This window comes from Hyperolius riggenbachi, chromosome 10, assembly GCF_040937935.1.
Source record: "Hyperolius riggenbachi isolate aHypRig1 chromosome 10, aHypRig1.pri, whole genome shotgun sequence".
In the NCBI taxonomy this organism is placed as follows: Eukaryota; Metazoa; Chordata; class Amphibia; order Anura; family Hyperoliidae; genus Hyperolius; species Hyperolius riggenbachi.
Window position 1 is genome coordinate 272964884 of NC_090655.1, and position 26284 is coordinate 272991167.

Genomic DNA, 26284 nt, shown 5'->3' on the forward strand with positions numbered 1-26284 from the left:
CCTGTAGTGACATATAATAGCACAGCCCCCATACATGCTACAATCCCACATGTGCCGGGTATAGTAAAGAGGCCCTGTAGTGACATATAATAGCACAGCCCCCATACATGCTACAATCACCACATGTGCTGGGTATAGTAAAGAGGCCCTGTAGTGACATATAATAGCACAGCCCCCATACATGCCACAATCACCACATGTGCTGGGTATAGTAAAGAGGCCCTGTAGTGATATATAATAGCACAACCCCCATACATGCTACAATCACCACATGTGCTGGGTATGGTAAAGAGGTCCTGTAGTGACATATAATAGCACAGCTCCCATACATGCTACAATCCCACATGTGCTGGGTATAGTAAAGAGACCCTGTAGTGACATATAATAGCACAGCCCCCATACATGCTACAATCCGACATGTGCTGGGTATAGTAAAGTGGCCGTGTAGTGACATATAATAGCACAGCCCCCATATATGCTACAATCACCACATGTGCTGGGTATAGTAAAGAGGTCCTGTAGTGACATATAATAGCACAGCCCCCATACATGCTACAATCACCACATGTGCTGGGTATAGTAAAGAGGTCCTGTAGTGGTATAGAACAGAATGTAGTATATTATTCAGGGTATCCACTTTTACTTTAATTATCCTGGTTTGAGCATCAGAAACACTTACAATATCTACATATTGCTGTATATTGGTATGGAGCCCCTCCTTCCCAGTGATGTCACTGCCTAGGCTGTTTAGCTATGCAGAATTCTCCTCCCAGAGCATTCTGGGTGACCAGTTATATTTTCTTCTGGCTTCAGAACATCGAGTATACAAACATTCTGCAGAGCTGCACCTGCCAGCACTAAACATGTCATACATTTCAGAATGTAAATCAGGGTGAGGAAATATTTTACAATGAATGAACACTGACATGCTTTCACTTGACAAAGAGCGGTTTATCCGTTCGAAACGGCGACAGTCCGTTGTGATTGGAATTGGGCTGCAATGGAGGCGTAACCTTTCCTGGAGGAAGTCCTCATGCTACTGTTTGCAGCTAAGAGCTATATCTACTATCAAGAGCTATAGTTACATTCTGGGAGTGCAGAAATCATGGCTATTTTTTGTTCACTCTTTTTGTGAATAAATACCCTGCTTTTTAAGAATTGGCAAGTGCTGGTCATCTTTACTTTTTTGCTGAACACTGACTAAATAATTTATAAACTAATAATGTAAAACAAATAAAAGAAAAAAACAATTTTATTAACTTTGTTATTTTCAGTTGCTAATTGAAATCTTGGCCCTGTTTGGTTCCTGTTATTGCTGCCAGGGCGTAGATTTAAATTACCGCGCCGCACGCTCCACCCGATCATGCCACTCTGCCAGTGCAATGACAGCAGAGCTCCATGAGCCGGTCAGGAGCCAATTTCACCAGCTCCTGACCCTGTGATCACTGTCAGCCAATCACATGGATCACAGGGTCAGGAGCCAATGAAATCTCCTGACCGGCTCATGGAGTTCTGCTGTCATAGCAACGGCTGAGCAAGTGGGCTACAGCAGCATGAGAGCAGTACAGTACGTATAGTGGTAGTGGTGGGTCCATGCGGCGTGATGTCGGTGAGCGCCCAGAAGTTTCTAGTCCTTAAGGGGCCAGAGACTTCCTGTACTGAAGTGGTTAAGGAGAATAGTGAGAAGAGGACACAAGATTTCAGAACACCTTGTAGTTTTTTGAGTAAATTACCGTAATAGATTTTTTTCCCTTTTGATCCCACTATTCTCTTTAATATATCCGGCATACCTGGTGATTGTAGCATGTATGGGAGCTTTGCTATAAACCGATAAATTCAGCTCCACTGACTTCAATGCAATTTCCCCCTAAAATCTGCTGGCGAAAATGTGAAAGGCAAATAGTAAAGCAAAATACACGGACATTCCACAAAACAGTTCAGTAAGGAAAAGCGGCCCAATTTGCCAAGAGACTGAACTGTAAAGTTTCCCTGCTTATCCTGTCATGTATAAAATGTGACAATAACATGATCATTTTCCCAAATGGAGACACGTGTGCTTGTCATGTTTCTCCAGACGGGAACTGCACCAATCAAACTCAGCCACAGCTGCATCCATTGGCTAATTTCAGGCTGTATATACTGTAAGTTTGCCTCATCCGAAAGAGGATAGCAATTCATTGGGCAGCTCTAGTGATTTGTGCAGCGATCTGTACACACTGCTGGTTATTGCAGCTATGAGGGCGTCACTCCCTCCTGGTCAGAGTCTCTGTTAGGCAGCTCTAGTGATTTGTGCAGCAATCTGTACACACTGCTGGTTATTGCAGCTATGAGGGTGTCACTCCCTCCTGGTCAGAGTCTCTGTTGGGCAGCTGTAGTGATTCGTGCAGCAATCTGTACACACTGCTGGTTATTGCAGCTATGAGGGTGTCATTCCCTCCAGGTCAGAGTCTCTGTTGGGCAGCTCCAGTGATTTGTGCAGCGATCTGTACACACTGCTTGTTATTGCAGCTATGAGGGTGTCACTCCCTCCTGGTCAGAGTCTCTGTTGGGCAGCTCTAGTGATCTGTGCAGCGATCTGTACACACTGCTGGTTATTGCAGCTTTGAGGGTGTCACTCCCTCCTGGTCAGAGTCTCTGTTGGGCAGCTCTAGTGATTTGTGCAGCGATCTGTACACACTGCTGGTTATTGCAGCTATGAGGGTGTCACTCCCTCCTGGTCAGAGTCTCTGTTGGGCAGCTCTAGTGATTTGTGCAGCGATCTGTACACACTGCTGGTTATTGCAGCTATGAGGGTGTCACTCCTCCTGGTCAGAGTCTCTGTTGGGCAGCTCCAGTGATTTGTGCAGCGATCTGTACACACTGCTGGTTATTGCACCTATGTGGGTGTCACTTCCTCCTGGTCAGAGTCTCTGTTGGGCAGCTCTAGTGATTTGTGCAGCGATCTGTACACACTGCTGGTTATTGCAGCTATGAGGGTGTCACTCCCTCCTGGTCAGAGTCTCTGTTGGGAATCTCTAGTGATTTGTGCAGCGATCTGTACACACTGCTGGTTATTGCAGCTATGAGGGCGTCACTCCCTCCTGGTCAGAGTCTCTGTTGGGCAGCTCTAGTGATTTGTGCAGCGATCTGTACACACTGCTGATTATTGCAGCTATGTGGGTGTCACTCCCTCCTGGTCAGAGTCTCTGTTGGGCAGCTCTAGTGATTTGTGCAGCGATCTGTACACACTGCTGGTTATTGCAGCTTTGAGGGTCTCTCTCCCTCCTGGTCAGAGTCTCTGTTGAGCATCTGGCCGACACCAGGAAAGCCAAACACAAGAAATTCCTCCCAGCTGTTCTATAGGATTCTATAACATGAATAAGCTGGTGATGTTTTATACCTCAGTGTTTCTGGATGTGTGTCTGAATTGTCAGAGAAATGAGGGAATTATTTTCATGGTTACTGATTGTCCTTACATAATGCATTATTATAGTTGTATATCATTCTGTACAGCTGATCACCTTTTCCATAGCCCTACCTTATGTGTCCCTCCCCCACCCTTTAGATTGTAAGCCTTTGGCAGGGTCCCCCCTCCCCCCTTAGTGTGTCCTTGATCTTGCAACCCCAGCGATGACACCCTTCCCAGGACTAACTCGAACTTGATTTGCTGGTTCTCTGTAAAGATCACACAATCATGCATCTTATACCCTGTTCACATAACCTTGTGCTATGTTGTATAATTGTTTGCTAGTTGCTACCTCTCTGTCACCCCCTGTTTACATTGTATGTATCCCTATTTATAACTACAATAAATAATAGTATACACATGGCATCCATATTACGCCTCACATTGGTTTCATTGTGCATGTGAACCACACTTGCCTCAAATGACATCAGTTCCCTCACTGTCTGCTGTGGTAATTACCACCCTTGCCAGATCTGTCATTTCACTGCTCACTCCCTGTCTGGAATCCATGCAGTATGGGTGCAGCTTCCTGCTCTTGTGAATAGGAATACTTGTTTAGCATAACTGCACTTGGCATAGCTGTTTACTAGAGGGATATTTTTTCACTTCAGTCTCCCCTGCCCCCAAACATCACTGACATTCTTACAGCCCCTCCCACAATTACTGGCATCATGTGATCTATACTGGGCCTGGCTGGGACATATTTCCTAGTCAACTGCCTAAAGCTAATGTTTCTCGATTGCTGAAAATAAAAAAGCCAGCTACTTACCTAAGGAGAGGGACGGCTCTGTGTCCTAATGAGCCTCTCCTCTCCCGGTGCCCTCGATGCAGCGGCAGCTCCCCCCGTTTAAATCCCCCGCCGCAGGGACTTCGGAAGTCTTCGGGAGCCGAGTCCTCCCAAAGACAGGCGGCTCCATACTGCGCATGCGCAATGACGCAATAAAGGGCGCTTCCGTGTGCGCAGTTTGGAGAGGCCCGTCTTCGGGAGCACTCGGATTCCCGAAGACTGCCGAAGCCTCCCTTCGGCGGCGGAAGTAGCAGTATTTGACCAGTTTAGTCAAATACTGCTACGGGGGAGCCATCGCTGGACCAGGCCCCCGGGAGAGGAGAGGGGAGGCTCATTAGGACTCGGAGCCTTCCCTCTCCTTAGGTAAGTAGCTGGCTTTTCTTGTCGGGAATCGGTACCCATTCTCTTTAACCACTTGCCGACCGCACGCTTATACCGTGCGTCGGCAAAGTGGCAGCTGCAGGACCAGCGACGCAGTATTGCGTCGCCGGCTGCAGGCTAATTAATCAGGAAGCAGCCGCTCGCACGAGCGGCTGCTTCCTGTCAATTCACGGCGGGGGGCTCCGTGAATAGCCTGCGGGCCGCCGATGGCGGCTCGCAGGCTAAATGTAAACACAAGCGGAAATAATCCGCTTTGTTTACATTGTACGGCGCTGCTGCGCAGCAGCGCCGTAAGGCAGATCGGCGATCCCCGGCCAATCAGCGGCCGGGGATCGCCGCCATGTGACAGGAGACGTCCTGTCACTGGCTGCACAGGACGGATGGCGTCCTGTGCAGCCTCGATCACCGGGGGGGAGCAGGTAGGAGAGGGAGGGGGGGAATTTCGCCGCGGAGGGGGGCTTTGAGGTGCCCCCCCTGCAACACCCAGGCAGGCAGAAGAGGTCAGACACCCCCAGCACATCATCCCCATAGGGGGGAAAAAAGGGGGGCAATCTGATCTCTCTGCCTGCACCCTGATCTGTGCTGGAGGCTGCACAGCCCACCCAGCACAGATCACTAAAAACAGCGCTGGTCCTTAAGGGGGGGTAAAGGGTGGGTCATCAAGTGGTTAATGGTTATACACGTCAATACAAAATATTCTGTGAACAGTATTGACGAGCATACACATCAATACTCTCCTGCCCTTGCTTGACACATTTCAGCAAGTTACAGGAGAAAAAAGGTTATGAAAATGAATTGGATCACTTTTTGCACAGAAATCCTGGGAAATTGAGCGACAGGGAGGTTAATAGGTCTTTTGAATCTCGAATATTTAACACTCACCAATGCTCATCCTTGTAATAATGTCTTCCTCCTTAGATGCTCTCATCATGTCACCCTCCTCCATAGACTGCTGATCACTCCTCACATACGTCTCTTCTTCCTCTTTACTGGTCCTCATCACGTCCCCCTCCTCCATAGACTGCTGATCACTCCTCACATACGCCTCTTCTTCCTCCTCTTTACTTGTCCTCATCATGTCACCCTCCTCCATAGACTGCTGATCACTCCTCACATGTCTCTTCTTCTTCCTCTTTTCTTGTCCTCATCATGTCACCCTCCTCTATAGACTGCTGATCACTCCTCACACACGTCTCTTGTTCTTTGAGCTCAGATCTCAGTTCTGAAAAGGATAACAGATTATAGCTGTAAGATTTCAGCAGTAATAAACAGAGCACAGAAAAGAACATAACTTGCTAGGGGTGATAATATCCCATAAGGTGTGGCCTCCTGCACATCCAGTACCACAGTCCTCTCCTCCAGTGTGCCTTGCTCATCATCTGCTGCTTCTCTCCTCCTCTCCATGCACACATTCCTGGGAGGTTACAGCAGTGCCGGCAGCGGTAGATGGATGAGGATGTGAGGAGAGAACAGCTGGAGACAGAGAGAGATAGGAGCAGAGGCCTGCAGCTAATTAGCTATAAATGATCATTACTTATGGCTCTGGCACCTGATGAACTAGGCTGAGGGGACTGCAGCTCCATATCCTGACCATACCTGAGCCCACCTGTCCAACACCTACTAACCCCAACCCCTCCAAGAGCCGTAGCAACAAACCTCCCTGCTGGGACAGTGCCAATACCAGGACCAAAGCAGCAGAGGCCGCCTGACCCCTCTCCAGCTGCAGCCTCCATCTTCTCTGTCTGTCCTACCAGCCACGCCCCTTGTTACCTGGCTCCACCCCCTAGCTGTGACCCACCAGCCATCAAGTTTGTACAGACTCCAACCTCTCCCACTGCCGGGACATAAACCTCCTGTGACTGCAGTAATAACCACAGATGATAACAGGTGTATTTAGCTGCATGATTTATAGCAAAAGTAATAGAGATTCAGATAAGGTAATACAGAGAACGTGCATACGTGTGAGGCACCAGCTGGAGGTAGCAGCTGCTCCACGCGGATCTTATGGGCTCAGTATTCCAGGGCCTACAAGATCAGCCAGTCACAGCTGCACACTAACCTCCTCTGTAACAAAGTATGTCCACCCCGACCTCTGCACTGCCCAATATATAACAAGTATGTCCACCCCGACCTCTGCTCTGCCCAATATATAACAAGCATGTCCACCCCGACCTCTGCTCTGCCCGATATATAACAAGTATGTCCACCCCGACCTCTGCTCTGCCCAATATATAACAAGTATGTCCATCCCGACCTCTGCTCTGCCCAATATATAACAAGCATGTCCACCCCGACCTCTGCTCTGCCCAATATATAACAAGTATGTCCACCCCGACCTCTGCTCTGCTCAATATATAACAAGTATGTCCACCCCGACCTCTGCCCAATATATAACAAGAATGTCCACCCCGACCTCTGCCCAATATATAACAAGTATGTCCACCCCGACCTCTGCTCTGCCCAATATATAACAAGTATGTCCACCCCGACCTCTGCCCTGCCCAATATATAACAAGTATGTCCACCCCGACCTCTGCTCTGCCCAATATATAACAAGCATGTCCACCCCGACCTCTGCTATGCCTAATATATAACAAGCATGTCCACCCCGACCTCTGCTCTGCCCGATATATAACAAGTATGTCCTCCCCAACCTCTGCTCTGCCCAATATATAACAAGTATGTCCATCCCAACCTCTGCTCTGCCCAATATATAACAAGTATGTCCACTCCGACCTCTGCTCTGCCCACTATATAACAAGTATGTCCACCACGATCTCTGCTCTGCCCAATATATAACAAGTATGTCCACCCTGACCTCTGCTCTGCCCAATATATAACAAGTATGTCCACCCCGACCTCTGCTATGCCTAATATATAACAAGCATGTCCACCCCGACCTCTGCTCTGCCCGATATATAACAAGTATGTCCTCCCCAACCTCTGCTCTGCTCAATATATAACAAGTATGTCCTCCCCAACCTCTGCTCTGCCCAATATATAACAAGTATGTCCACCCCGACCTCTGCTCTGCCCAATATATAACAAGTAGTCCACCCCGACCTCTGCTCTGCCCAATATATAACATGTATGTCCACCCCGACCTCTGCTCTGCCCAATATATAACAAGTATGTCCACCCGACCTCTGCTCTGCCCAAAATATTACAAGTATGTCCACCCTGACCTCTGCACTAACCAATATATAACAAGTATGTCCACCCCAATCTCTGCTCTGCCCAATATATAACAAGTATGTCCACCCCGATCTCTGCTCTGCCCAATATATAACAAGTATGTCCACCCCGACCTCTGCTCTGCCCAATATATAACAAGTATGTCCACCCCGACCTCTGCTCTGCCCAATATAGAACAAGCATGTCCACCCCGACCTCTGCTCTGCCCAATATACCCAATATATAACAAGTATGGCCACCCCGACCTCTGCTCTGCCCAATATATAACAAGTATGTCCACCCCGACCTCTGCTCTGCCCAATATATAACAAGTGTGTCCACCCCGACCTCTGCTCTGCCCAATATATAACAAGTATGTCCACCCCGACCTCTGCTCTGCACAATATTTAACAAGTATGTCCACCCTAACCTCTGCTCTGCCCAATATACCCAATATATAACAAGTATGGCCACCCCGACCTCTGCTCTGCCCAATATATAACAAGTATGACCACCCCGACCTCTGCTCTGCCCAAAATATTACAAGTATGTCCACCCTGACCTCTGCACTAACCAATATATAACAAGTATGTCCACCCCAATCTCTGCTCTGCCCAATATATAACAAGTATGTCCACCCCGATCTCTGCTCTGCCCAATATATAACAAGTATGTCCACCCCGACCTCTGCTCTGCCCAATATATAACAAGTATGTCCACCCCGACCTCTGCTCTGCCCAATATAGAACAAGCATGTCCACCCCGACCTCTGCTCTGCCCAATATACCCAATATATAACAAGTATGGCCACCCCGACCTCTGCTCTGCCCAATATATAACAAGTATGTCCACCCCGACCTCTGCTCTGCCCAATATATAACAAGTGTGTCCACCCCGACCTCTGCTCTGCCCAATATATAACAAGTATGTCCACCCCGACCTCTGCTCTGCACAATATTTAACAAGTATGTCCACCCTAACCTCTGCTCTGCCCAATATACCCAATATATAACAAGTATGGCCACCCCGACCTCTGCTCTGCCCAATATATAACAAGTATGACCACCCCGACCTCTGCTCTGCCCAATATATAACAAGTGTGTCCACCCCGACCTCTGCTCTGCCCAATATATAACAAGTATGTCCACCCGACCTCTGCTCTGCCCAATATATAACAAGTATGTCCACCCCGACCTCTGCTCTGCCCAATATATAACAAGTATGTACACCCCGACCTCTGCTCTGCCCAATATATAACAAGTATGTCCACCCCGACCTCTGCTCTGTCCAATATATAACAAGTATGTCCACCCCGACCTCTGCTCTGCCCAATATATAACAAGTATGTCCACCCCGACCTCTGCTCTGCCCAATATATAACAAGTATATCCACCCCGACCTCTGCTCTGCCCAATATATAACAAGTATGTCCACCCCGACCTCTGCTCTGCCCAATATTTAACAAGTATGTCCACCCCGACCTCCGCTCTGCCCAATATATAACAAGTATGTCCACCCTAACCTCTGCTCTGCCCAATATACCCAATATATAACAAGTATGGCCACCCCGACCTCTGCTCTGCCCAATATATAACAAGTATGACCACCCCGACCTCTGCTCTGCCCAATATATAACAAGTGTGTCCACCCCGACCTCTGCTCTGCCCAATATATAACAAGTATGTCCACCCCGACCTCTGCTCTGCCCAATATATAACAAGTATGTCCACCCCGACCTCTGCTCTGCCCAATATATAACAAGTATATCCACCCCGACCTCTGCTCTGCCCAATATATAACAAGTATGACCACCCCGACCTCTGCTCTGCCCAATATATAACAAGTATGTCCACCCCGACCTCTGCTCTGCCCAATATTTAACAAGTATGTCCACCCCGACCTCCGCTCTGCCCAATATATAACAAGTATGACCACCCCGACCTCTGCTCTGCCCAATATATAACAAGTGTGTCCACCCCGACCTCTGCTCTGCCCAATATATAACCAGTATGTCCACCCCGACCTCTGCTCTGCCCAATATATAACAAGTATGTCCACCCCGACCTCTACTCTTCCCAATATACAAGTATATCCACCCCGACCTCTGCTCTGCCCAATATATAACAAGTATGTCCACCCCGACCTCTGCTCTGCCCAATATTTAACAAGTATGTCCACCCCGACCTCCGCTCTGCCCAATATATAACAAGCATGTCCACTCCGACCTCTGCTCTGCACAATATATAACAAGTATGTCCACCCCGACCTCTGCCCAATATATAACAAGTATGCCCACCCCGACCTCTGCTCTGCCCAATATATAACAGGTATGTCCACCCCGACCTCTGCTCTGCCCAATATATAACAAGTATGACCACCCCGACCTCTGGTCTGCCCAATATATAACAAGTATATCCACCCCGACCTCTGCTCTGCCCAATATATAACAAGTATGCCCACCCCGACCTCTGCTCTGCCCAATATATAACAAGTGTGTCCACCCCGACCTCTGCTCTGCCCAATATATAACAAGTATGTCCACCCCGACCTCTGCTCTGCCCAATATATAACAAGTATGTCCACCCCGACCTCTGCTCTGCCCAATATATAACAAGTATATCCACCCCGACCTCTGCTCTGCCCAATATATAACAAGTATGACCACCCCGACCTCTGCTCTGCCCAATATATAACAAGTATGTCCACCCCGACCTCTGCTCTGCCCAATATTTAACAAGTATGTCCACCCCGACCTCCGCTCTGCCCAATATATAACAAGTATGACCACCCCGACCTCTGCTCTGCCCAATATATAACAAGTGTGTCCACCCCGACCTCTGCTCTGCCCAATATATAACAAGTATGTCCACCCCGACCTCTGCTCTGCCCAATATATAACAAGTATGTCCACCCCGACCTCTGCTCTGCCCAATATATAACAAGTATATCCACCCCGACCTCTGCTCTGCCCAATATATAACAAGTATGTCCACCCCGACCTCTGCTCTGCCCAATATTTAACAAGTATGTCCACCCCGACCTCCGCTCTGCCCAATATATAACAAGCATGTCCACTCCGACCTCTGCTCTGCACAATATATAACAAGTATGTCCACCCCGACCTCTGCCCAATATATAACAAGTATGCCCACCCCGACCTCTGCTCTGCCCAATATATAACAGGTATGTCCACCCCGACCTCTGCTCTGCCCAATATATAACAAGTATGACCACCCCGACCTCTGGTCTGCCCAATATATAACAAGTATATCCACCCCGACCTCTGCTCTGCCCAATATATAACAAGTATGCCCACCCCGACCTCTGCTCTGCCCAATATATAACAAGTATGTCCACCCCGACCTCTGCTCTGCCCAATATATAACAAGTATATCCACCCCGACCTCTGCTCTGCCCAATATATAACAAGTATGTCCACCCCGACCTCTGCTCTGCCCAATATTTAACAAGTATGTCCACCCCGACCTCTGCTCAGCCCAATATATAACAAGCATGTCCACTCCGACCTCTGCTCTGCACAATATATAACAAGTATGTCCACCCCGACCTCTGCCCAATATATAACAAGTATGTCCACCCCGACCTCTGCTCTGCCCAATATATAACAAGTATGTCCACCCTCACCTCTGCTCTGCCCAATATATAACAAGTATGTCCACCCTCACCTCTGCTCTGCCCAATATATAACAAGTATGTCCACCCCGACCTCTGCTCTGCCCAATATATAACAAGTATATCCACCCCCGACCTCTGCTCTGCCCAATATATAACAAGTATGTCCACCCCGACCTCTGCTCTGCCCATTATATAACAAGTATATCCACCCCCGACCTCTGCTCTGCCCAATATATAACAAGTATGTCCACCCCGACCTCTGCACTAATCAATATATAACAAGTATGTCCACCCCGACCTCTGCTCTGCCCAATATATAACAAGTGTGTCCACCCCGACCTCTGCTCTGCCCAATATATAACAAGTATGTCCACCCCGACCTCTGCTCTGGCCAATATATAACAAGTATGTCCACCCCGACCTCTGCTCTGCCCAATATATAACAAGTGTGTCCACCCCAACCTCTGCTCTGCCCAATATATAACAAGTATGTCCCCCGACCTCTGCTCTGCCCAATATATAACCAGTATGCCCACCCCAGCCTCTGCTCTGCCCAATATATAACAAGTATGTCCACCCCGACCTCTGCTCTGCCCAATATATAACAAGTATGTCCAGCCCGACCTCTGCTCTGCCCAATATATAACAAGTATGTCCAGCCCGACCTCTGCTCTGCACTATATATAACAAGTAAACAAGTATGTCAACCCCGACCTCTGCTCTGCCCAATATATAACAAGTATGTCCACCCCGTCCTCTGTTCTGCCCAATATAGAACAAGTATGTCCACCCTGACCTCTGATCTGCCCAATATATAACAAGTATGTCCAACTGGACCTCTGATCTAGAGATGGGCCGAACCTCCGATTTTCGGTTCGCGAACCTACCGTGTCTTTTACAACACATTGGCTTAAGACTTTACCAAATCCAATGCTCCAATATGGGGAAGCTTCTCTGTTTGCTTGTTTTTTTTTTTTTTGTTTTTTTTTGTGTCACAGTTCACTCATCTCTTCAACTACAAGAAAGGCCCAGGAGTAGTCTTAGCTACCGTAATATCTATGTTATGGCAGGGCCCTTATTACACTTTCTCTTACAGGGCTATGGAAACGTTTTGCCCATGCGATAAAGCGAGGTGCAAAAATGAAATCATGCCTATCAGAGGATGGTTTTGATCCATCAACCTCTGGGTTATGGGCCCAGCACACTTCTGTTGCACCACTCTGCAGTCTGCTTACATTTGTATACAATATTCAAGTTTAACCACCCTGGCGTTCTATTAAATGCACACATAGAACAAAGATGCTGGGTCTCTACCTGGATTTAAGGCCAGCTGGCCAATTTGATTGCAAGTGCCACAGTGCTCTGCACTTAAATCCAGGTAGAGACCAAGCATCTTTGTTCTATGTGTGGAAGTAACCCTATGGCGAATGAAGGGCTTTGCTGGTTGACTCCCTGGTGCTGTTAAAGATTGGGTTGCAGCATTGGGATATCTGTATTGCTTTGGTTCTAGCGCTATGAACATGATTCCCCCCTCCCTTCCGCATCCCTCCCACCCTTACGATCGCCGCCGCCGCGTATTCCCCTAAGGAAATCCTGTTCTGAACGGGATTTCCTTTAGGGCTTCCCCCATCGCCATGGTGACGATCGTGATGACGTCATCTATGTCGTGACGTCATCGGGAGTCCCGATCCACCCCTCAGCGCTGCCGGGCACTGATTGACCAGGCTGCGCACGGGGTCTCGGGGGGGGGGGGGACCTCTAACGTGGCAGGTAGCGGAGCATCGGCGGAGGCGATCAGGTTAGACACGCAGCTAGTAAAGTGCTAGCTGCGTGTTTAAGTGCTAGCTGCATGTTTAAAATTTTTTTTTATAAAATGCCTGAGCGGTGCCCTCCAGCGGTAATGGACAAGCTGAGCTCGTCATTACCGCCAAGGAGGTTAAGAAGGGTACATTAGTTTAAATAGTTACACTACAATTTAAATTACAGCAATGCCCTAATGACACTTTCTCTTAAGGGGCTATGGCCGCCATAGCCCCTTAAGAGAAAGTGTCATTAGGGCCTAGCTGTAACATAGATTGTAGTGTAACTATTTCAACTAATGTACCCTTCTTAACTACTTTATCCCCAGCGGTGCGGATTTCTCCGTCCCTTTTTCCACCCTGTTAACACCAGGGACAGAGAAATTCACACCTCCCGCCGCTTCCCGCGCTCCCGCTCGCATGCTCCTGCTCTCGTGCACGCTGCCGCCCGCTCGCCCGGAGATCAATGAACGGGAAAAACCTTTCCAGTTCGTTGATCTCTGCCCCCGCAATGATCAGCTGCTTCTACGAGAAGCAGCGATCATTGTGAGAAAAAAACTGTTTCCCAGCCCTGGTGTTTGGCCCGGCTATGGATAGGTTTCAACCATTAATTTTAGGCTGGCACTGCTTTATTGATGATATATTTATGTTATGGGGGGGGGGGGGCTCCAGGGAAGAGTATAATGAATTTCTTAATGTACTCAATAATAATGAAATGAATATTCATTTAACTGGCCATATCTCCTCCAGACATTGATTTTTTGGACATCAAAATTAAGATTGATGTGGATGGTCATTTGAACACGGACCTTTTCCGCAAGCCAACCTCGGTAAACTCTTTATTGCACTATCATAGTGCACATACTAAACCCTTACGTAATAATATACCCGTGGGACAGTTCCTTCCCATACGTCGTATTTGTTCTAATCAGGATGACTTTTCTACACAGGCACGTGGTCTAACTGAGCGGTTTAAGGACAGGAGTTACCCCAAAAAAGTGATATCAGGTGCCTATCAGAGGGCCAGGTCCACTGAAAGATCAAGTCTTCTTCATCAGACATCTAGACAATTGGTAAGACTTAGTACTACTTATAACTACCAATGGAGAGACTTGTATCGCATTCTCAATAAGTCTTGGTCAGTTTTACTTTCAGATTCTACAATTGCTAAGTTTATTACACCTCAGGCTTCAATAACAGCCAAGAGATGCCCAAGTCTTAAAGGGAAGGTTCAGGGAGGGGAGTAAAAAAAAATAGAAATCAATTTCCACTTACCTGGGGCTTCCTCCAGCCCGTGGCAGGCAGGAGGTGCCCTCGCCGCCGCTCCGCAGGCTCCCGCTGGTCTCCGGTGCCCGACCCGACCAGGCCGGCTGCCAGGTCGGGCTCTTCTGCGCTCCAATGCCCGGCACTTCTGCGTCCCACGCGGGCGCGCTGACGTCATCGGACGTCCTCCGGGCTGTACTGCGCATGCGCAGTAGTTCTGCGCATGCGCAGTACAGCCCGGCACACGTCCGATGACGTCAGCGCGCCCGCGTGGGACGCAGAAGTGCCGGGCATTGGAGCGCAGAAGAGCCCGACCTGGCAGCCGGCCTGGTCGGGTCGGGCACCGGAGACCAGCGGGAGCCTGCGGAGCGGCGGCGAGGGCACCTCCTGCCTGCCACGGGCTGGAGGAAGCCCCAGGTAAGTGGAAATTGATTTCTATTTTTTAACCCCCCCTCCCTGAACCTTCCCTTTAAGGACAAACTCTGCTCGAGCTATTTCATAGGCCTCGATTCATAAAAGTGCTGTCGAGCGGGGAAACACCGCTGTCGGTATTTCCGCCTTCAGGGTGGTAATTCATAAAAATGTAGCTAGATGTGACAGGCGTGCGGAGATATTCCGCTGTAGGCAGGCGTTAGGCTGTCGGGAGACGTGCGGAAACAGGAGAAGCAGGCGGAGTCCCTCCGTGCGGTGTTCTCTCTGCAGCTGCTTGGGAGGTCTGTCCCATTCACTGCACTGTATTCCGCACGCTTCTCGCCACATCAGAGGTAGCGGTAATACCCGTCCGCATACCGCTACCTCTAATCTTTATGAATTGACTACTTGTTACTTTTGCTATGATAATCACTGCGCAAGGCAGTGATTTATCACTCTGCTCGCGAATGTCGGCTTTTCATACGGAAAAAGCTTTTATGAATACAGATTTTGCTGTGTGGTCGGTAAAGTGAGCCGTTTTCAGCATTTCCGAATGCGGGAATGCTTTATGAATCGAGGCCATTGAAGGAAAGTGCCGGCTGCTTACCTGGTAGCAGTGTTCCGGCGAGTCCTCCAGGACGGCCCCTCCTGAGATTGTGTAAGTCCCCCCTCCCAAATCGGAAACACCTTAAGAGAATTAAAATAATTAATTGATGCAGTATAAATCCCACCTCCTCACAATCTCCCACAGTTTATGCAAAGAGAAGAATAACGAACCACACTCCCCTTATAAATAAAAGGTAAAAGTCAGGGTTGGGAACTAGGCGGCCGTCCTGGAGGACTCGCCGGAACACTGCTACCAGGTAAGCAGCCGGCACTTCCTCCCTTCGTCCTCCAGGACGGCCCCTCCTGAGATTTAGCGAGAAATTTACCCTAGGGTGGGATGACTGCTTGCAGAACTTTACAACCAAAAGATTGGTCTTGAATGGAGAGGAGTTTAACTCCGTAATGCTTAACGAATGTCAAATGCCTGGACCATGTCGCAGCCCGACAATCTGTTCCAAAGAGACTCCCGACCTTTCTGCCCATGACGTCGATAAAGATCTGGTCGAGTGTGCTGTAATATGAGCAGGTGCTATTACCTGAGCTTCTGAGTAAGCAAGAGTAATAACCTCCCTAATCCATCTAGACACCGTAGCTCTAGAGTCCTGAACTCCTGTTCTAGAACCTCCGAAAGCTATCAGAAGGTTAGCTGAATTTCTTCAGTCCTTGGTTCTTCCCAATGGGACATGAAGTCTAAGATGCAATATAAGTACCACCTCATTCTACCTATCCTGAGTGCATTGAATATTACCTTGAATCAGTAGGAGATTTAGCAATGGATTTAGGTGGGTATATCCATTTGTTGTGGAGGCTACGTGGAAAACTAATTACCGGTAACCATACTTTTTGGCTTCTGCTTGCCTCCACTATAGGTGACCAATGAGAGTTAGAATATAACCTCTTCTCAGGATAGGACCACTCCAAGGATTGATTTCTTGGTAGATCCAAAACGATAGAGCTTTATGAATGTGACATAAGAGGCCCATGCGGTAGCTTCACCCTCATATCCAGTGAGCTTAATTTACCTCTTTTTTAATTGAGAAATTAGCACATAAAGGAAAGATAAAGATTCCCTGATCCTTGTGGAAATCAGACCTAAGTTTCGTAGAAATAAGAGCGGTAACCTGAAATCAATTCTATTTTTCAGGACAGACATGGATGGTGGTTAAATGTATAGGGCCTGTATTTCTCCAATACACCTAGCCACCGCTGTCACCACCAACAAACATCTAAGGACTAAGTCTGTATAGTGATAGCCTTACTAATTCAGACGAATGGCAGCCTCACTTTAGGATGATTCAACTAGGTAACTGACCAAAAATAGGTTATAAGCCACCTTAATATATCAAGTATCAAAATTTATTTAAACAATTGGGAACATGCAAGAAAAGTCTCAAAATGGTATTAAACGAGGATATGTATGTTAATGAGATAGAAAGACAATTGAGTGATAAAAACACATACTCTCGCTTACGTGAGAACCCTTTTCCCCTTATAAAAGATAGGATTAACGATTTGATAGATGATGGCCTGTTTCATAACCATATATCCAAAACTGAGTGGGAATATCTTAGGGTAGATACATACAACATCCCCACTATATATGTTTTACCGAAGCTGCATAAATCCCAAATTAACCCCCCAGGAAGACCTATAGTATCCTCAGTCGGCAGTCCCACCCAACGAATAGGACAATTCATAGATAAAAAATTGAGTCCACTAGTACGATCCCTGCCCTCGTACGTTCAGGACACCCGTGATGTGTTGGGTGTCCTTGCCGGTCTCGAGCTGCCCCCGGGGTCCTTCCTTGTGGGCATCGATGTGGAGTCTTTATACACCTCGATTCCGCATGAGGACGGGCTTCGGGCAATGTCCTTCTTCCTCCACGAGAGATATCCCTCTGCGGGGGCCCACAATGAGTTCCTAGTTGAATGTATGCACCTAATTTTAACCCAGAATTGCTTCAGCTTCTGTGGGAAATACTTTCGTCAGGTGCGTGGTACATCCATGGGGGCGGCGTGTGCCCCTGCATATGCATGTCTGCACCTGGGATTGTGGGAACGAAGGGATGTATTCCCTAACCCAGACTTTGGGGCGCATGTCGCCCTATGGATTCGGTATATAGACGACGTCTTGGTGGCATGGCGTGGAGGCGTGGATGAATTGGATTTGTTTATCTCTGCCCTCAACTCTAACAAACGTAATATTAAACTCACGTACACATATGGTAGTGAGATTTCTTTTTTGGACCTGCATCTTAGAGTTGAGGGGAACAGAGTAACTTCCACATCTTTCCGCAAACCCACTGCGGGTAATACACTTCTCCACGCCTCCAGCCACCACCCAGCCTCATTAAAAAGAGGTATCCCTTATGGACAGTTTCTCCGTTTACGGAGAAACTGTTCCAATGATGGGGACTTCTGGAAAGAGTCCAGAGACATGTACAGGCGTTTTCGTGAACGGGGATATACGCACTCAGTTTTACGGAAAGCGTTGCGACGAGCGTGGAATTTAAATAGAGCGGATCTTCTGGCCACTCGTGGAGGGAGGTCCAGTGTGGAGGGGGAGGGACATATGCGGCTCGTGACCGGCTACGGCACCCATTGGCAGGAATTGCGGAATTTATTGTCCGCATTCTGGCCGATTTTAACAGCCTCAGATGAGATAGCCAAAGTGGTAGGCCCACGCCCACTCCTTACTGCCAAAAGAGCGCCGAATTTGAAGGACAAACTGGTCCATAGTGAGTATAGTACCAACAGAGATACATGGCTGCAGAGAAGTATACCCAATGGGTCCTTTAGATGTAGTGGGTGTAAACTTTGCCCCTTTATTGAACGAACAAACATTTTTCAAAATAGCACGGGTGATGTAGAATATGACATACGATCCTTTATTAATTGTAGTACGACACGTGTTGTGTACATGATACAGTGCCCGTGCAGACTTAAATATGTTGGTAAAACAAAAAGGGCTATGAAGGAGCGGGTGTTAGAACATTTTGGCAAGATTAAAGGAGGGAAAGCAGTGGGGAGTATTTATGAGCATTATAGGGAACATCATAACAATGACATAACGGGCACCCTGGTTAAGGGGATCTATAGGTTAAAGGTATCCGCAAGAAGGGGGGATTTTGATGAGCTGCTGTACTGTAAGGAAGCATCTTGGATATTCAAATTAAATACTGTGGCCCCCTTTGGCCTAAATGCAGAATTGGATCTAACCCCATTCTTGCGGATTCGGAGGTATTACTGAGGGGAGGGATGTATGTGAACCCGCAGTGAATGGTGGTGTCATGCATTATTGGTGCCAAGAGAAAAAGGTATCCCCCTATCAGGACTATTATCTCATGAGTTGTGAGATACTGTCCATGTAATTAATGAAGTACAGGACTATGAATCCAGTAAAGTTTGATAAGCATACTGGAGATGAGAATATAATCTATGCTGATACCCCTGTGATGTGAATAGGGTCCCGCCTCCCCTTGCTATATTGTAATATGGCCCTATGTTATCTTTATGGAGTTTGAACGCAATAGGATTAGTGGACTTGCCCAGCGTGGGAGAGGTGAAAACATACATAAGGCTAATATTCCCATTTAGGTGCCATGAATCATCCTCTGCCATATTGGTGAACTTATTATTTATGTCCTGTTTCTACAAATCTAAACTTTTGGGTGACCCGTATATATGTATGGCTAACAGCCTATCAAGCAGCTTGTCATAATATGACTTACGCAGTATACGTGATGAAGGGGCTGGCCATCAGACTGTTTTTAACTGGATTGCTGTATGTGGAGGACACACCCTGATGAAGCGTCACACATGACGCGAAACGTCGGTAGGCGGAGCCACGCAGCCTGAGCTTCCGGACACGCTCCCATGCCGCTGAATGTCCGAGCGTCTTAGGTCCCTCTCCCCGCTGCTTGCCCCGCCGGGGGCCTCTGTTTTCAGCTGGACTCAAACGGAGAGGAGGCGACCTTACTATCTAACAAAGCGGAAGGATAGAGACCAATGGAGGGGCTCCAGGACTAGTGTCGCCATGCTATAGGATCAAGCGGAACAGTGATGCCTGCACCAAAGGAGTGAATTAGATGCTATTCTCCTGCATTGCGGTGAGATCTACCCTTTTTTTATCTCTATGGATATATCACATTCCAACAGCTCAATTGTATTCCATATGCCAGTTCCCAAAGTGGACAGTGTATGAGGGAACTGTCAGCTATCATCACCAGAACTGCTGAGCAATATCCAAAGCAATATGATTATCTTAGAGGGGGACCCCCGCTATTAATCAATAATAATTATGCATGGCACCTGTATGTAAGCGCGGAATGCGTGGGGTATGTGAGCAGGGGATTGTCCAATTGTTCTATTAAACCGGAATGCTTATTATGAATGCTGTTTTTGATGGCTACATCAGTTTTTTGCTTAGGCAATTTTAATTTTATAATCGTATGTGCTTCCATTTGATGTGTATGTCATTTTGAGACTTTTCTTGCATGTTCCCAATTGTTTAAATAAATTTTGATACTTGATATATTAAGGTGGCTTATAACCTATTTTTGGTCAGTTACCTAGTTGAAATGTCTCTATATTAAGGTTTGCCCCGCCCACTATCTTTAGTTTGGGTAAGATGATCAAGTATGTGGGGACTGCTGCCATGGGCAAATTGTTGCCCAATTATCTTTAGATTCACTTTAGGATGAGCAGACTGTTGGAATGTAAGTATACTTGAATTCTAGTCTCAGGTACTGAAGTCTAGTAAAGACTTGAGATACAGGGTCTCTTTAAGCAGAGTTTCTCGGAGAGAAATGATACAGTCATGTACCAGGAACAGATCCCTCTTGGAAGGCCACATAATGGGTTATCAGGTCTAACTGCCCCCGACAGTTAGACGACGGACACCGTAAACAAAGCCGATATTTACAAAACATTGCATTCTTTGTAACTAGGTTATAAAGCAATGGCTTATTAATTAATGAGGTGGGTCACATGCCCATGCCAACACAAGAATGCTTAATAAAGCCCTTTGAAAGGTGAAGAAGGCTGTCTCCGCTCTATCCCCTGTATGCTGATGAGTTTCTGGTGCCGGAGCAAAAGGTGTGTGGTGCTGTTGCCAATGGCAACCAGCATATAAAATTCTTACACAGACCATGCCTTCAGATATCGAGAGGCCACTATAAAATGGCCCGAGCCTGCTTCACAAAGATCATCCAAGATCTGCAAGAACAATAGCACCTTTACCAAAGGTAGGGCTACAGCAGATGCCAAACCTGTTTTGGTCAGTCTGACGCAAAAAGAATACCTGTGGTCTGATCCTACATCCCTTTTCGAAGTACCCTTCAAGGGGGAAAAAAACGTATGCTCCCCCCTGTGCCGCAAAAAAAGTGTTCACACTCTCTGGAGAAAAAACGAACAACATTGTTCCAAGCAGAAACCAGGTAGCTGCAAATTGTCAAACATATTTGTTTGGACACCAGTTCTGAGATGGTTGTTTGCAACTCAACCTACATGCTAGAATAATATCCCTTCCTTTGAGATAAGCTGATCTCAAGGAAGCACCTTGTTCACTGCCCAGCAGAATGTCTGAGCATAGGAAGTTTAAGATTATGGGTGGACTATAAGTCCCACTTGTTAGTTTAAATTGAGTCACAAGTGTAATTCCCAGTGTGAAGATTCACGAATCTGTTTTCCAACCGATTCTCTCATTTCTGGAGAGTACTCCAGACTGCCAGTAGATTAAAGAGAATATTTTCTCCAGTGAAGCACACCTGTCATGCATTTAATTGAGATTCCGATGCCCTGTACAACTCCATAGTCTTGCATCTGTCGTAATAACGAATGGATTTTATAATCCATTCGATTGCAGATTTGGTTGAGAAGTCCATTTTTAGGGAGAGTGTCACTGGATCTGACATCCAGATCGATTTCTCTATCCAACCACTGACATAGAATTGCTGTTTGAAATATTTTGTAGACAGCTTGTGCATACGCAACAACTGGAATACAGGCAAAATGAAAGACATAGCTTGTCTGTGACCGCCTTTGCTCTGAAAAACTATCAGAGTGTTTTTGATCCAATCCTTTCTGCAGATCCATCCTAAATACTCTACAGTTGTAAAACAACCTGCATATTATCTTAGTTCTTCCTTCATTTTCACAGCTAGGTAAAGCTAGAAAATATCTTCTGTATACTCAGATTGCTGCTATTAAAATCATGTTCTTTCATAAAGATCCTGGGAACACTTGTAACCCATCAAGGAAGTACTCAGGACTGCAATGAAAAAGACTTGGGATTGAATCCTGAATTGCTGCCTCAGCATTTATGTTGCGCTTCTGTCCCGACGGACGGAAGGCATCTGAGCTGCAGCCATTAAGGTACGCTCAGTAGGCAGTAGCAGTTCCAAAGAGCCTCGCCCAAGGACTCCTTACCGAACAGGTGTAGGCTTTCTGAACAGGGAGAGCTAAGGTACTAATCCCAGTCCCCAGTGTCAGAGGTAGAGCCCTTAACCACCACACTAGCCACTGTCCCTTTAAAAATTTTTTTTTTTTTTTTTTCAAACAAACTTGCCATCAGAATAACTTATGCATCAACCTTGCATCTATTTATATGCAAAAAACAGTGTTGCAATTCAAATGTCTATGTGCAGAATCCCTGCACATAAGTAAAAACACATCTGCTAATAGCTTGACTCCTGTGCATGTTCCCTGCACAAAATTATCTTCTGAAAGCACACCTGCTACCAGCATCATTATCTGAAAAGAGCACTTGCTATTGCAAACAGAATGTCTGTGTATAATTATTACACACCATTGTTATCTGAAAATTAGCTTTGCAAACTGAAGGTTTCTGTGCATATTTTTTGCATGTAATTCTGCATTGCATTCAGAACATGTGCCAATCCCTGAACATAACTCCTATCTGAAATGCACCATTGCATTCAGAATATCCATGTGCTAAGCCTTGCACATAATTCTTATCTGATAAGTAGCATTGCATTCAGGATCTGTAAAGCACACCTGCTGGCAGATAAACTAAGCATGCATATAATTGTCTGAAAATGTATGCACACAAATCATTAACAGAAAACCAAACTTGTTATAACATTTGTGCACAAATCATTACATGAAAGTATAACTGCTTTCAGAATATTATGGCCAACCAAAATATGTATGCATGTATTTGCATAATCCGCACCACAGCCATTCATTGTAATCAGCCATGCTTCAATCAAAATGCACAATCCCTGATTGTGGAAAAATCTACTTTGAGACCCAGATTTAAATGATTCCAACAATCAAGCAATTGATTATGTATATGGCTGCTCCCCTGTGGTAGGAACGCTTGAATTTGAGGGAATTGCCAGAACAAAAAGGTGTAGCCTGCATAGGGCAAGAGGGTAAAGCTGCCCCGAAAGCTGAGAAAGTTGTAGCCATTTCCTGTTTCATGGGTTTCATCAGGTCAAATAAAGCTACTGTGGTACTTTCAGGTCTAGGAGCATAAGACTTAGACTTGATATAACAGACCAAACAAAGTCTTAGAGGTTCCTTCAGGCAACTTGCAACCACATTTAGTACATCAGCTAGACTTTGAAGTGCTTTTGAGTTTCTGTAGTACAAAACAACTCAAACACCAAGAGTCTTACTAACATGTACCCATTAACAATATGACAGGAGTCTGCAATAAACACTGCAATGTGTTTGCTTACCGGTAGTTGTGACCTGACTGCTCAGTCTCACCAGTTGCAGCACTCTCCTGAGCTTCTGTGGTGGGCCCACTTGACTGCACCATGACCCCCTCAGAGCTGTAGCGTCTGCGTGTATAGCGTGGCCATGGCGGTTTACAAAACTCGCACTTTCAGCCGTCTAACACGATCAGTACGCATGACGTTTTATGCATGACGCAGTACGCACCACGCGCTCACGCGTATCCAATGATGCATACATGCAACCTATCATGCAAACTTGCGTCATATTCGGGCATGCGGAAAATCCGGCATCTCTGCTTACCGCCGCCATGCCCGCAGAAAGTAGAATGAAGAGAGGGAACCTCTCCAGTCCCCTTCATTCAAAATAGGAAAAAAACAGGTAACCTCCTGCTTAGCTTCCTATTCTAGGCCGCACACCAGTAACAAGCCTAAATTATACTTTACAAAAAAAAAATAAAAAAACAAAGAAAAAACAATAAAATGGTGCAGCAGGTGCCAACAGGCTCCCCTACTGAAAGGAACAACCTTCCCTGGTGCTTCCGTGGTGAGGTCTGGGAAACAAACAAAAAACTGTGGGAGATTGTGAGGAGGTGGGATTTATACTGCATCAATTAATTATTTTAATTCTCTTAAGGTGTTTCCGATTTGGGAGGGGGGACTTACACAATCTCAGGAGGGGCCGTCCTGGAGGACGAAGGGAGGAAGAAGAGATGTAGAGGCCCTTTAAGAGGTAGTTACCCATGTGGGGAGTGTAATATATGTCAGTATATGAGGCCACAACAGTCCATCTCCGACATGGGAAGAATTAAACAATACAGGTTGCAGGGCTACATTAATTGTAAAAGTAGAGGAGTGGTGTATGCATTACTGTGTCCCTGCAATAAGATTTATGTGGGCCAAACAAAAAATATGCTTAAGACTAGGATACAACAACATCTATCTAAGATCAGGCTAGCAGCACGTGATGCAGCAAATGGCCAAGTTTTGACATCAGTAGCCTCACATTTCCTGTATGTACATGGGGGTTCACCCATGGGACTGCGTGTTATTGGTATTGAGCAGATTAAGTTGGGCCAAAGAGGTGGGGATTTAGTTAAGAATCTCTTAAAACGAGAAGCCAGATGGATTTACCAATTAAATAGCATGGCTCCCCTGGGCATCAATGAGGAGATTGATTGGACTGGTTATTTGGGTTGAACACTCCAGCAGGGGTTAAAGAGGAACTCCAGTGAAAATAATGTAATAAAAAAAGTGCTTCATTTTTACCATAATTATGTATACATGATTTAGTCAGTGTTTGCTCATTGTAAAATCTTTCCTCTCCCAGATTCACATTCTGACATGTATTACATGGTGACATTTTTACTGTGGGCAGGTTATGTAGCTGTTTCTAGCTGTTCTGGCCTTGCAGACAGCTGTAAACAGCCATTTCCTGTCTGTGAACATTGTTACATTGTGGCAGTTTGCCAGGAGTACCGCGGTATTCAGAGCTTCTTGTGGGAGGGGTTTCAGCACAAAATCAGTCATACAGCGCCCCCTGATGGTCTGTTTGTGAAAATCATTCTATTTCTCATGTAAAAGGGGGTATCAGCTACTGATTGGGATAAAGTTAAATTCTTGGTCGGAGTTTCTCTTTAAGAAACATTGGTTTCCTTTGTTGTGGCATTTCTTGTGGCACTTGTTGTTACATAGATGTCCCTATTGATGATTAACACTTATTTTGTGTCTTTTATGCAGACTGTGTATTGTATGCATTTATGATCTCTGGCAACTAGGTGTGGACTTCTATAATATGGACTCTATGTTGTGGACCCTTCTTTTTGGACTCCAATGTTTTGGATCTGTGTCTCCAATTACTTGTTCCTCACTCCTGGACCTGGATTTGTGTCTGACCTACACACTCTACATTGCGGCCGTTGTGTGTCGTTTTGGGACTTTGATATATATGCTGCTCCCTTGCTGGATTTGTGCCTCCAATTTCTTGTTCTTCATTCCTGGACCTGGATTTGTGTCTAAACTACACAGTCTACATTGCGGCCGTTATGCGTCGGTTTGCGTACGTTTTGGGACTTTTGACATATATGCTGCTCCCTTGTTGGGAGCATTATATTATTATTATTATTATTTATTGTATTTATAAAGCGCCAACATATTACGCAGCGCTGAACATTAATTTAGGTTACAGACAATATTTAGGGGTGACATACAGCAATAGGACAATACAGGAATACAAGAAAACCAGATCACACAGCACAGTATGAGTACCAGGTAATGCTTAGTCACTGGATGGGAGCATGGAGATCACACAGCACAGTATGAGTACAAGGTAATGCTTAGTCACTGGATGGAGCATGGAGATCACACAGCACAGTATGAGTACCAGGTAATGCTTAGTCAGTCACTGGATGAAGCATGGAGATTAGGCAAGTTAGGTTCACTCAAATGCATAGCATGGGTTCACAGTAATGGAGGCGCATGATCAGGTAGGACACAAAAGGAGGAGGACCCTGCCCAAAGGCTTACAATCTAGAGGGAGAGGTAGGGACACGAGAGGTAGGGGACCAGAGTTCAGCTGTAGGTTTAGAGCACTTGTGAGGGGTAGTAGGCCAGAGTGAAAAGGTGAGTTTTGAGGGCTTTCTTGAAGATGTTGAAGGAGGGGGCTGCCCTAATGGGTGGAGGTAGGGAGTTCCATAGTGCTGGAGCAGCTCTTGAGAAGTCCTGGAGGCGTGCATGGGACTGGGTGATGCGGGGGGCGGTTAGGCGAAGTTCATTGGAAGAGCGGAGTGAGCGGCTAGGTGTGTACCTCTGAGTAAGATCGGAAATGTAGGTTGGACAGGTTTTGTGGACAGATTTGTAGGTCAGACACAGTATCTTGAATCTGATTCTGGACTGGATAGGAAGCCAGTGGAGGGATTCTAGGAGGGGATCTGCCGTGGTGGAGCGATGGGAGCAGTGGATAATTCTGGCTGCCGCATTCATGATGGACTGCAGTGGGGCTGTTCGGGTCATAGGGAGACCAGACAGCAGGGCATTGCAGTAGTCAAGGCGGGAAATTATGAGGGCATGGATGAGGAGTT

The 26284-nt window shown here is 46.6% G+C and overlaps 1 protein-coding gene across 2 annotated transcripts in view; it reads right to left on the reverse strand.

The window, feature by feature from the left end:
- Window positions 1-26284, reverse strand: part of LOC137535445 (zinc finger protein 585A-like) — a 184376-nt gene that overhangs the window by 13149 nt on the left and 144943 nt on the right. Inside the window, exon 2 of one of the 2 annotated variants that reach the window (XM_068257274.1) lies at window positions 5496-5835. The exons of the other annotated variant lie outside the window; for it this stretch is intronic. Within the exon in view, the coding sequence (XP_068113375.1) occupies window positions 5496-5706 (211 nt within the window). The 5' untranslated portion in view covers window positions 5707-5835. The remainder of the gene's footprint in view (window positions 1-5495; window positions 5836-26284) is intronic. 2 annotated transcript variants of the gene reach the window in all.